The sequence below is a fragment of the Salvelinus namaycush genome, chromosome 8 (assembly GCF_016432855.1).
Source record: "Salvelinus namaycush isolate Seneca chromosome 8, SaNama_1.0, whole genome shotgun sequence".
Classification (NCBI taxonomy): Eukaryota; Metazoa; Chordata; class Actinopteri; order Salmoniformes; family Salmonidae; genus Salvelinus; species Salvelinus namaycush.
This window is the reverse complement of record NC_052314.1, coordinates 47,299,780-47,313,426: the sequence shown is the minus strand read 5'-3', so window position 1 is coordinate 47,313,426 and position 13,647 is coordinate 47,299,780. Positions and strand designations below refer to the sequence as shown.

Below are 13,647 nucleotides of genomic sequence, written 5' to 3'. Positions count from 1 at the left end.
CACAATTTAACTGGATTAACTCTTGAAGTTTCACCATAATTTATTACCACTTTACCACTTTAGCAGACAGCTCCAGATAATGGAAAACCTAGGGAGGCACTCGCTGCCTTATCTAAACATCCCAGAGCTAAGTTGAGTCGGTTCAACCATAGGTTAACGATCCTTTTTGCTTACTTAATAACCCACAACACATACCTCTCCAACTAAGTTGGAATGGTGTTTATTATGTTTTAATTACTCCTTATTCATGCTACATAATCCCTTCCTTATGAATTAACATTATTAAATCAGATATAATAATACAGGGTAGAGTTCAATTAGTTATAGTTCTATTTAAATGTAGATTTTGCTTAGTCATTATTCATAAAATTCCTAACACATACACACATACATAAACACAGACAAATACACATATATACACACACACAGTTGAAGTCGGAAGTTTACATAAACTTAGTTTGGAGTAATTAAAACTTGTTTTTCAACCACTCCACAAATTTCTTGTTAACAAACTATAGTTTTGGCAAGTTGGTGAGGACATCTACTTTGTGCATGACACATAATTTTTCCAACAATTCTTCACAGACAGATTATTTCACTGTATCACAATTCCAGTGGGTCAGAAGATTAAAGGCACAGTATGTAAACAGCTTGGAAAATTCCAGAAAACGATGTCATGGCTTTAGATGCTTCTGATAGGCTAATTGACATAATTTGAGTCAATTGGAGCTGTACCTGTGGATGTATTTCAAGGCCTACCTTCAAACTCAGTGCCTCTTTGCTTGACATCATGGGAAAATCAAAAGAAATCAGCTAAGACCTCAGAAAAAAATGTAGATCTCCACGAGTTTGGTTCATCGTTGGGAGCAATTTCCAAACGCCTGAAGGTACCACGTTCATCTGTACAAACAAGAGTACGCAAGTATAAACACCATGGGACCACACAGCCGTCATACCGCTCAGGAAGGAGATGCTTTCTGTCTCCTAGAGATGAACGTACTTTGATGCGAAAAGTGCAAATCAATCCCAGAACAACAGCAAAGGACCTTGTGAAGATGCTGGAGGAAACAGGTAGAAAAGTATCTATATCCACAGTAAAACAAGTCCTATATCGACACAACCTGAAAGGCCACTCAGCAAGGAAGAAGCCACTGCTCCAAAACCACCATAAACAAGCCAGACTAAGGTTTGCAACTACACATGGGAACAAAGATCATACTTTTAGAAGAAATGTCTGCTGGTCTGATGGAACAAAAATGGAACTGTTTGGCCATAATAACCATCGTTATGTTTAGAGGAAAAAGGGGGATGCTTGCAAGCCAGAGAACACCATCCCAACCGTGAAGCACAGGGGTGGCAGCATAATATTGTGGGGGTGCTTTGCTGCAGGAGGGAATGGTGCACTTCACAAAATACATGGCATCATGTGGGAGGAAAAGTATGTGGATATATTGAAGCACCATCTCAAGACATCAGTCTTAAGTTGGGTCAAATGTTTTGGGTAGCCTTCCACAAGCTTCCCACAATAAGTTGGTTGAATTTTGGCCCATTCCTCCTGACAGAGCTGGTGTAACTGAGTCAGGTTTGTAGGCCTCCTTGATCGCACACTGTTTTTCAGTTCTGCCCACAAATTTTCTATAGGATTGAGGTCAGGGCTTTGTGATGGCCACTCCAATACCTTGACTTTGTTGTCCTTAAGCCATTTTGCCACAACTTTGGAAGTATGCTTGGGGTCATTGTCCATTTGGAAGACCCATTTGCGACCAAGCTTTAACTTGTTTGGGATAGGGGGCAGCATTTTCACTTTTGGATGAATAGCGTGCCCAGAGTGAACTGCCTCCTACTCAGTCCCAGATGTTAATATATGCATATTATTATTAGTATTGGGTAGAAAACACTCTGAAGTTTCTAAAACTGTTTGAATGATGTCTGTGAGTATAACATAACTCATATGGCAAGCAAAAACCTGAGGTTTGTAGTTTTTGAACTCACCCCTATTGAATACACAGTGGGATATGGGTTATTTTGCACTTCCTAAGGCTTCCACTAGATGTCAACTGTCTTTAGAATGTTGTTTCAGGCTGCTCATGTGAAGGGGGCCGGATGGGAGCTGTTTGACTAAGGGGTCTGCCTACAGCCTCGTTTTCAGTCACGAGCTTTCACTTGAGAGGTAGCTCTCGTTCCATTACTTTTCTACAGACAATGGAATTCTCCGGTTGGAACATTATTGAACTTTTATGATAAAAACATCCTAAAGATTGATTCTATACTTAGTTTGACAAGTTTCTTTGACCTGTAATATAACTTTTTGAACGTTTCGTCCGAATGGACCAGATCGCACTTTTGGATTTGTTTACCAAACGCCCTAACAAAAGAAGCTATTGGACATAAATGGACATAAATGGACATTATTGAACAAAACAAGCATTTTTGTGGAACTGCGATTCCTGGGAGAGCATTCTGATTAAGATCAAAGGTAAGTGAATATTTATAATGCTATTTATGAATAATGTTGACTACCCAACATGGCGGATATTTCTCTGGCTGGTTTGGGCTCTGAGCGCCGTTCTCAGATTATGCTTTTTACGTAAAGTTTTTTTGAAATCTGACACAGCGGTTGCATCTAAAGTGTATCTAAAGTTCCATGTATAATAGTTGTATTTTCATCAACATTTATTATGAGTATTTCTGTGAATGCATGTGGCTCTCTGCAATATCACTGCATGTTTTGGAACTACTGAACGTAACACGCCAATGTAAAATAATATTTTTGGATATAAATATGAACTTTACCGAACAAGACATACATGTATTGTGTAACATGAAGTCCTATGAGTGTCATCTGATGAAGATCAAAGGTTAGTGATTAATTTTATCTCTATTTGTGCTTTTTGTGACTCCTCTCTTTGGCGGGAAAAATGGCTGGGTTTTTCTGTGACTTGGTGGTGACCTAACATAATCTTTTGTGGAGCTTTCGCTGTAAAGCATTTTTGAAATCAGACACTGTGGCTGGATTAACGAGAATTTTATCTTTAAAATGGTGCCTAATACTGTATGTTTGAGAAATTTGATTTATGAGATTTCTGTTGATTTGTATTTGGCGCCCTGCAATTCCATTGGCTGTTGGCTAGCGGAAGTCCTAGACAGGTTAAACAAGTTAAAGGCAATGTTACCAAATACTAATTGAGTGTATGTAAACTTCTGACCCACTGGGAATGTGATGAAAGAAATTAAAGCTGAAATAAATCATTCTCTCTACTAAAATTCTGACATTTCACATTCTTAAAATAAAGTGGTGATTCGAACTGACAGGACATTTTTACTCAGACTAAATGTCAGGAATTGTGAAAAACTGAGTTTAAATGTATTTGGCTAAGGTGTATGTAAACTTCAACTGTATATATTAGAGGTCGACCGATTATGATTTTTCAACTCCGATACCGATTATTGGAGGACCAAAAAAAGCTTATACAGATTTTAAAAATCGGCCAAGATTATATATATATATACACACACACACACACTGCTCAAAAAAATAAAGGGAACACTTAAACAACACAATGTAATTCCAAGTCAATCACACTTCTGTGAAATCAAACTGTCCACTTAGGAAGCAACACTGATTGACAATAAATGTCACATGCTGTTGTGCAAATGGAATAGACAACAGGTGGAAATTATAGGCAATTAGCAAGACACCCCCAATAAAGGAGTGGTTCTGCAGGTGGTGACCACAGACCACTTCTCAGTTCCTATATTTCCTGGCTGATGTTTTGGTCACTTTTGAATGCTGGCGGTGCTTTCACTCTAGTGGTAGCATGAGACGGAGTCTACAACCCACACAAGTGGCTCAAGTAGTGCAGCTCATCCAGGATGGCACATCAATGCGAGCTGTGGCAAGAAGGTTTGCTGTGTCTGTCAGCGTAGTGTCCAGAGCATGGAGGCGCTACCAGGAGACAGGCCAGTACATCAGGAGACGTGGAGGAGGCCGTAGGAGGGCAACAACCCAGCAGCAGGACCGCTACCTCTGCCTTTGTGCAAAGAGAAGCAGGAGGAGCACTGCCAGAGCCCTGCAAAATGACCTCCAGCAGGCCACAAATGTGCATGTGTCTGCTCAAACGGTCAGAAACAGACTCCATGAGGGTGGTATGAGGGCCCGACGTCCACAGGTGGGGGTTGTGCTTACAGCCCAACACCGTGCAGGACGTTTGGCATTTGCCAGAGAACACCAAGATTGGCAAATTCGCCACTGGCGCCCTGTGCTCTTCACAGATGAAAGCAGGTTCACACTGAGCACATGTGACAGACATGACAGTCTGGAGACGCCGTGGAGAACGTTCTGCTGCCTGCAACATCCTCCAGCATGACCGGTTTGGCGGTGGGTCAGTCATGGTGTGGGGTGGGGTGACATTTCTTTGGGGGGCCACACAGCCCTCCATGTGCTCGCCAGAGGTAGCCTGACTGCCATTAGGTACCGAGATGAGATCCTCAGACCCCTTGTGAGACCATATGCTGGTGCGGTTGGCCCTGGGTTCCTCCTAATGCAAGACAATGCTAGACCTCATGTGGCTGGAGTGTGTCAGCAGTTCCTGCAAGAGGAAGGCATTGATGCTATGGACTGGCCTGCCCGTTCCCCAGACCTGAATCCAATTGAGCACATCTGGGACATCATGTCTCGCTCCATCCACCAACGCCACGTTGCACCACAGACTGTCCAGGAGTTGGCGGATGCTTTAGTCCAGGTCTGGGAGATCCCTCAGGAGACCATCCGCCACCTCATCAGGAGCATGCCCAGGCGTTGTAGGGAGGTCATACAGGCACGTGGAGGCCACACACACTACTGAGCCTCATTTTGACTTGTTTTAAGGACATTACATCAAAGTTGGATCAGCCTGTAGTGTGGTTTTCCACTTTAATTTTGAGTGTGACTCCAAATCCAGACCTCCATGGGTTGATAAATTTGATTTCCATTTTTGTGTGATTTTGTTGTCAGCACATTCAACTATGTAAAGAAAAAAGTATTTAATAAGAATATTTCATTCATTCAGATCTAGGATGTGTTATTTTAGTGTTCCCTTTATTTTTTTGAGCAGTATATATATATATATATATATATATATATATATATATATATATATATATACACACACACTTGAAATAATGACAATTACAACAATAATGAATGAACAATGAACACTTATTTTATCTTAATATAATACATAAATAAATTAAACCCATTTAGCCTCAAATAAATAATAAAACATGCTCAATTTGGTTTAAATAATGCAAAAACAGTGTTGGAGAAGTAAAAGTGCAATATGTGCCATGTAAAAAAGCTAACGTTTAAGTTCCTTGCTCAGGACATATGAAAGCTGGTGGTTCTCTTGGCAATCTCTCAACCAGCTTCACCTAGAATGTTTTTCCGACGGTCTTGAAGGAGTTCCCACATATGCGGAGCACTTGTTGGCTGCTTTTCCTTCACTCTGCGGTCCGACTCATCCCAAACCATCTCAATTTGGTTGAGGTTGGGGGGTTGTGGAGGCCAGGTCATCTGAAGCAGCACTCCATCACTCTCCTTCTTGGTAAAATAGCCCTTACACAGCCTGGAGGTGTGTTGGGTCATTGTCCTGTTGAAAATGAAATGATAGTCCCACTAAGCGCAAACCAGATGGGATATCGCTGCAGAATGCTGTGGTAGCCATGCTGGTTAAGTGTACCTTGAATTATAACTATATCACAAGACTGTGTCACCAGTAAAGCACCCCCACACCATAACACCACCTCGTCCATGCTTTACGGTGGGAAACACACATACGGTAATCATCCATTCACCTACTCTGTGTCTCACAAAGACACAGCGGTTGGAACCAAAAATCTCAAATTTGGACTCATCAGACCAAAAGGACAATTTCCACTGGTCTAATGTCCATTGCTTGTGTTTCTTGGCCCAAGGAAGTCTCTTCTTATTGGTGTCCTTTAGTAGTGGTTTCTTTGCAGCAATTGGACCATGAAGGCCTGATTCACCGTCTCCTCTGGACAGTTGATTTTAAGATGTGTCTGTTACTTGAACGCTGAATCATTTATTTGGGCTGCAATTTCTGAGGCTGGCAACTCTAATGAACTTATCCTCTCCAGCACAGGTAACTGAGTCTTCCATTCCTGTGGTGGTCCTCATGAGAGCCAGTTCCATCATAGTGCTTGATGGTTTTTGCGACTGCACCTGAAGAAACTTTCAAAGTTCTTGAAATTCTCCGTACTGAATTACCATGTCTTAAAGTAACGATGAACTGTCGGTTCTCTTTGCTTCATTGAGCTGTTCTTGCCATAAAATGTACATGGTCTTTTACCAAATAGGGCTCTCTTCTGTATACCCCCCTACCTTGTCACAACACAATTGATTGGCTCAAACGCATTAAGAAAGAAATTCCACAAATTAACTTAACTAGGCACACCTGTTCAATTTAAATGCATTCCAGGTGACTACCTCATGAAGCTGGTTGAGAGAATGCCAAGAGTGTTCAAAGCTGTCATCAATGCAAAGGGTGGCTATTTGAAGAATCTCAAATATAAAATATATTTTGATTTGTTTAACTTCATTAGGGTAGGGGGCACTATTTTCACCTCCGGATGAAAAGTGTGCACAAAGTAAACTGCCTGCTACTCAGGCCCAGAAGCTAGCATATGCATATAATAGATAGATTTGGATAGAAAACTCTAAAGTTTCCAAAACTGTTAAAATAATGTCTGTGAGTATAACAGAACTGATATGGCAGGCGAAAACTTGTAGTTTTCTATTGAATGCCATTACAGTATCCATTGACTTAGGACTCAAATTGCACTTCCTATGGCTTCCACTAGATGTCAACAGTCTTTAGAAATTGTTTCAGGCTTGTGTTCTGAAAATTGAGGGAGTAAGACCACTCTGAACGAGTGGACCATTCGGTGTCCCAGAGGTTTTTCATGCGCACAACTGAGAGCACGCCTTTCTTGTTTTCCTTTTATATTGACGAAGCTTCTGTCCGGTTGAAATGTTATTGATTATTATGACTAAAAACAACCTGATGATTGATTATAAACATCGTTGACCTTGTTTCTACGAACTTTAGTGATACTTTTCGGATTTCTCTTCTGTCTGTTGTGACTGCCTTTGAGCCTGTAGATTACTGAACAAAGCGCGCGAACAATACAGAGGTTTTTGGATATGAGGGACTTCATCAAACAAAACAAACATTTATTGAGTAAATGGGAGTCTTGTGAGTGCAACCATGTGAAGATCAAAAGGTAAGTTATTCATTTTATCACTATTTCTGACTTGTGTAACTCCTCCACTTGGCTGGTAACTGTTTGTAATGATTTGTCTGCTGGGCGCTGTTCTCAGATAATCGCATGTTATGCTTTCGCTGTAAAGCCTTTTGAAATCTGACACCGTGGTTTGATTAACAAGAAGTTAATCTTTAAACCGATGTATAACACTTGTATGTTTTATTAATTTTTATGAGTATTTCTGTTTTTGAATTTGGTGCTCTACAATTTCACTGGATGGGACGGTAGCGTCCCACACCCCCTGGAGATGTTAACACTTTTTTGGTTACTACATGATTCCACATGTGCATTCTCTCTTGGGCAACAGGGTTTAGTAGCTGGCTAGCCATTTCTTTTCATGAACTGAAGTTTAATTTCAATAGGCGAACAACAAGTGGCTACCTAGCCTATACTTACTCACAAGGATTCCTAAATCATTGCTAAGAATAATGAAAATGACTGCAGTTTCTACAGGTCATTGTTTTCAGGCTGGTTGTATTGGTGCTAGCTAGGTACCAAGCTAACGCTAGCTAGCTACCCCAGAAGTTGCAGTCCAACACAACATTCTGCAATTAAACTGTGTTATTTGACGTGTCAAATTAAAAGCTTAATTAACACATCAAATAGTGTTATTTTACGTGTATATTTTTTGACACGCAAAGACCCAAACGGCGTTCCATACAAACTGGCTCTACTGAGAATATAAAGAGTGAGAGGCCCCGGTGCACAACTGAGCAAGAGGACAAGTACATTAGAGTGTCTAGTTTGAGAAACAGACGCCTCAAGTCCTCAACTGGCAGCTTCATTAAATAGTACCCGCAAAACACCAGTCTCAACGGTGAAGAGGCGACTCCGGGATGCTGGCCTTTTGGAAATGGCAGAAGGACAGCATCCCGGAGTCGCCTCTTCACCGGGGCCTCCCACCCTTTTTATTCTGATTCGAGCCAGTTTGTGCTGTTCTGTGAAGGGAGTAATGGTTGCTGATAATGGGCCTCTGTATGCCTATGTAGATATTTATTTTTATATTTAGATCAGCTGTTTCCAGTTACAATAGTCATTTACAACATTAACAATGTCTACACTGTATTTCTGATCAATTCCATGTTATTTTAAAATGGACGAAAAAGTGCTTTTCTTTCAAAAACAAGGACATTTCTAAGTGACCCCAAACTTTTGAACGGTAGTATATATATATTTTACACACACACACAGTGCATTCGGAAAGTATTCAGACCCCTTGACTTTTCCCTCATTTTGTTCCGTTACAGCCTTATTCTAAAATGGATACAATTACAATTTTCCCCTCAATCTACCCACAATAAACCCTTAAATGACAAAGCAAAAACCGGTTCAGAAACTTTTGAAAATAAAATACAGAAATACCTTATTTACATAAGTATTCAGACGCTTTGCTATGAGACTCGAAATTGAGCTCAGCTGCATCCTGTTTCCATTGATCATCCTTAAGATGTTGCTAGAACTTGATTGAGTCAATCTGTGGTAAATTCAATTGATTGGACAAGATTTGGAAAGGCACACACACCTGTCTACATAATGTCCCACAGATGACAGTGCATGTCAGAGCAAAAACCAAGCCACGAGGTTGAAGGAATTGTCCGTAGAGCTCGGAGACAGGATTGTGTCGAGGCACAGATCTGGAGAAGGGTACCAAATAAATTATCAGCATTGAAGGTCCCCAAGAAAACAATGGCCTCCATCGTTCTTAAATTGAAGAAGTTGCTTCCCGAGTGGTGCAGTGGTTCAAGGCACTGCATCGCAGTACTAGCTGTGCCACTAGAGATCGTGGTTCGAGTCCAGGCTCTGTCATAGCCGGCCGCGACCGGAGGACCTATGGGGCGACGCACAATTGCCCCAGCGTCGTCCGGGTAAGGGGAGGGTTTGGCCGGCAGGGACGGTCTTGTCCCATCTCGCTCTAGCGATTCCTGTGGCGGGCCGGGCGCAATGCACTCTGACATGGTCGCCAGGTGTACGGTATTTCCTCCGACACATTGGTGCGGCTGGCTACCGGGTTAAGTGGGCGTTGTGTCAAGAAGCAGTGCGGCTTGGCTGGGTTGTGTTTTTCGGAGGACCCACGGCTCTCGACCTTCACCTCTCCTGAGTCCATACGGGAGTTGCAGCGATGAGACAAGACTGTAACTACCAATTGGATAACATGAAAATTGGGGAGAAAAAAGAAATGTAAAAAAAGAAAAGAAAAAAAGAAGTTTGGAACCACCAAGACTCTTCCCAGAGCAGGCCGCCTGGCCAAACTGAGCAATAGGGGGAGAAGGGCATTGGTCAGGGAGGTTTTCAAGAACCCGATGGTCCCTCTGACCTAGCTTCAGAGTTCATCTGTAGAGATGGGAAAACCTTCCAGAAGAACAACCATCTCTGCAGCACTCCACCAATCAGGCCTTTATGGTAGAGTGGCCAGACCGAAGCCACACCTCAGTAAGGCACGACAGCCCACTTGGAGTTTCCCAAAAGGCACCTAAAGAACTCAGACCATGAGAAACAAGATTTTCTGGTCTGATGAAACCAAGATTGAACTCTTTGGCCTGAATGCCAAGCGCCACACCCTGGAGAAAACCTGGCACCACCCCTACGGTGAAGCATGGTGGTGGCAGCATCATGCTGTGGGGATGTTTTTCAGCGGCAGGGACTAGGAGACTAGTCAGGATCAAGGGAAAGATGAACGGAGCAAAGTACAGAGAGATTCTTGATGAAAACCTGCTCCAGAGCGCTCAGGACCTCAGACTGGGGCAAAGGTTCACCATCTAACAGGACAACGGCCCTAAACACACGGCCAAGACAATGCAGGAGTGGCGTCAGGACAAGTCTCTGAATGTCCTTGAGTGGCCCAGCCAGAGCCCGGACTTGAACCCGATCTAAAATAGCAGTGCAGTGACGCTCCCCAACCAACCTGACAGAGCGTGAGGATCTGCAGAGAAGAATGTGATACACTCCCCAAATACAGGTGAGCCAAGCTGTAGTGTCATACCCAAGAAGACCTGAGGCTGTACTTACATAAATGTGAAATTGAAGTTGATTATTTTTCATACATTTGCTAAATGTTTTGAAAACCTGTTTTTGGTTTGTCATTATGGGGTATTGTGTGTAAAGTGATGAGGTAAAAAAAAACAATTTAATTAATTTTAGAACAAGGGTGTAACGTAACAAAATGTGGAAAAAGTCAAGGGGTCTGAATACTTTCCGAATGCACTAACTGTGATAGCAATGTTTGGTTGGTGTCATCATACACCTAGGCATGGCCATTTTAGTGACATGGCCATCCTTAAGTCTTCCATTAAAGGAAAACGTGTGGGATGTGTCCTATATATTCAGACCATCTTTTTTCAGACGTAAACCTATAAGTATGAGTGCCCTTAAAATAAAATGAGGTTCAGGCCACACACACAAGTCAAAGTAAATGAAGGAATCATCATGCTTTGTCAAAACAACTTACCAATCACAACCAGTAGAATCCAAATTAGATATATTCCACTGTTGAAATGTGTTGCGTACTGGCGGAACAAGCACATTAATATAGGCGGTAAAACAAAAAACAAGATGTTGCTGATCTGAAATGAAAAAAAATTAAGGGAATGAAAATGTGAGCAGAATTGTAGCCTAAAAGTTACCAAGCAAGTGATATGCTTGATACAAATACAATACACACATCCATTAATTTCACTCTGTATTGCAACATAATTTCTGAATCTTTAGGAACACGTGGCCACAGTAAGGATACGAATACAAGAGGTAGGCCTATTGAACAATGTGAAAATGTTTCATCTAAATACCAAGGTGTCTTCTTGATAGGCAAAAAAAATAACAAAAAATGTTAAAAGAAATAACATTCAGCACTGATAGTAGCTGACAGCTGTTGAAACAGATGAGGTGCCATTGCGCCTGTGTGTTCAAAAAATCTAACTGTTGAAAAGTGAGGATGTGTCGACGACCAATCTGGGGTAGTAACATTCAAACGAAATCACAATACAGTAAATAACGGGAAGCAGTGCCATGCAGAAAAGTAAGGATTAGCAAATATTGACACAAAGACACTAAGCAATGGCTGTCACAAAACAGATTACAATATTGGCATAAAGATACATGACTAACCGTGTTATAAAACTCTGCAATGCTTGGGTAAATAAGGTAATTGCCTTCACACCAGTCCACCTCGGAGCTTCCAGCTTGCAGTTGGTCCCAAAACATAGGATTAGTCATGTCTCGACTTGTTCTAGTAATGGATAGGACTCCGCAGTCACTATTGAGATAAAGCAGTCGACTATCAAATCAGCTGTGGACCGCTAGACGATCAATTACCAGAATTTGAAACAGGTAGCTGTATACAAAATGCATCCAAATTCAAACGCATTTTAAATCACCAGTATATCCCAATGCAAGCTTGTCGTACAACTCCGCTCTCAACAAAGTGCAAGAGCGCTGTAATTATTGTTCTTGTTCTTCGTCTTCTTCTTCTTTGGGATTTGGTTGTCGGATCGCATCGAACTTCTAGTTGCATACACCGCCACCTACTGCACTGGTGTGTGATGCCATTCACGGTCTACATACATTATATTATTGGAAATAATAATGCAAAATTGGGGAAAAGGATAATACCTACCACCTATTAGCCCTATCTAAAAAAAAAAAAACACCACTCATTACACTATTTAACCCTATCTATTCCTACTTCAGACCAATGGTCTGAGAGGACATATCACTACCACTCAACACTGCCTCTAGCAGTTCTGCAGTAAATCCTCGCAATCCCAAGTACCTCTCTGCCGCTGCCACTACAAACTATATTTTCTGTGACTTTCGATTAATTTCTGCAGTACAACCATGGCTATAAACGCTAAAAAGCCCACCTTACTGAAGCGCACATTCTTCCCATCACTCTGTCAACCTCTGCCTACTCACAGGAATCCTCTCAGGATCCCTCACCCTGTACCCATCCTTCTCTACCACTCTCTTCACTGCTTCAGTATTCAACACTTTCTGTACTACACTCAATCTGCCTTTCTCTCAATGGATACCTCCTATCTCCAGCCCAATGATCACCCCCACAACTAACAAACAGAACTTTCTACACCGATACTACACATTCCTTTGTCTCATGCCCCCCTGCACACTTCTCACATCTAGGCATCTGCTGCAATATGCCCATAACCTTGACATCAAAAACACTGTTATATTTTCAGAACATAAACTCTCAATGGATAACTGACACTTCCTACTTTTACCTTATCTGGTAACAACTGCATCAAAACTCAGCATGACAGATAATGTCTTCTCCTTTTCCCCAACGGATCTATGTTTCATCAAGCGGCGGGCGTCACAGACACCGGGAATCTTCCATTTCAACTGCTCCTCCTCAACACTTCATGCCACCCCCGTTATCATTCCTTTCAACGGCGCCCTGTTATGGAGAGCAAAGCACGTCAAAATGATTGCCCCTAATCTCGTAAACCAAAGCGCCCTCTGGGCGGAGGAAACACAATAAATCATCACGAGTCCACTTCAAGTTACCTTCACCATCTCAACAGTCCCCAACCTCTCCTCCACCCAACCTGATACCACATATGGATCAACCACACAGCAAGACTCCATTCTCTCTACAAATCTCACTCCCACTGGACCTAAATCATCCTTAGGACGAGGCCCGAAATCGGCGATCCTCACCGCAGGTAGTTCACCCTCACTCTCAACAAATTCCATCTCTGAACTATTGGAGCTTGTATCCCTGTTTTTGCATTTGACACCCACCTTCCTCACCTCACTACTTTCCTCTTCACTCAACTTCTTCTCAGCAGTCATCAAAGCACCTGCCACTACATTTAATTCATCCTCACCCTCGTCCTGTCCCATTTCCTCCTCAAGCTCTTCCAAAAGTTCTGTGCGATCCTCCATTCCATATTCACTCAATAAATATTCCATGTCTCTCCTTTTTTAAATTTTCCATCATCTTCTCGTTCACCAGATCTTTCAGAAGGCCTGTGCAATCCCCCACTCCATCTTTATTCATAATATGTTCCACTTCCTTCCTTATTTTATTTTCTGCCATCCTCCCCACCGTGGCCTTCGCCCAATTACTCTCTTCACCACTGTAATTCTTCTATAATGGCGGCCCGCAAGCCAGCGTTGCATGCTGCAACCTACTGTGCTGGAGTGTGTGGTCAATCACGGTTTACAACATTTCTATATCCTCCTACCTAACTCAGTACTTCTGAGAAAATAAATAAGAGCCCTACTAACTTCTAATAGACCCTCCCACATCCCCAAAATCCCTTCCAACCCGTCCAACCTCGTCCAACCTCAATGACCCTACACTTCGGT

General features: G+C 42.1%; 1 protein-coding gene across 1 annotated transcript in view; it reads right to left on the bottom strand.

Moving 5' to 3' along the window:
* LOC120052755 (alkaline ceramidase 2-like) overlaps nucleotides 1-11,776 on the bottom strand; it is a 31,825-nt gene extending 20,049 nt beyond the window's left edge. Inside the window, exons 1-2 of the mRNA XM_038999849.1 lie at nucleotides 11,425-11,776; nucleotides 10,769-10,883 (exon numbers count right to left, since the gene is read on the bottom strand). Coding sequence (XP_038855777.1) covers nucleotides 10,769-10,883; nucleotides 11,425-11,532 — 223 coding nt within the window. The 5' untranslated portion in view covers nucleotides 11,533-11,776. The remainder of the gene's footprint in view (nucleotides 1-10,768; nucleotides 10,884-11,424) is intronic.
* Nucleotides 11,777-13,647: the final 1,871 nt, after the last annotated feature.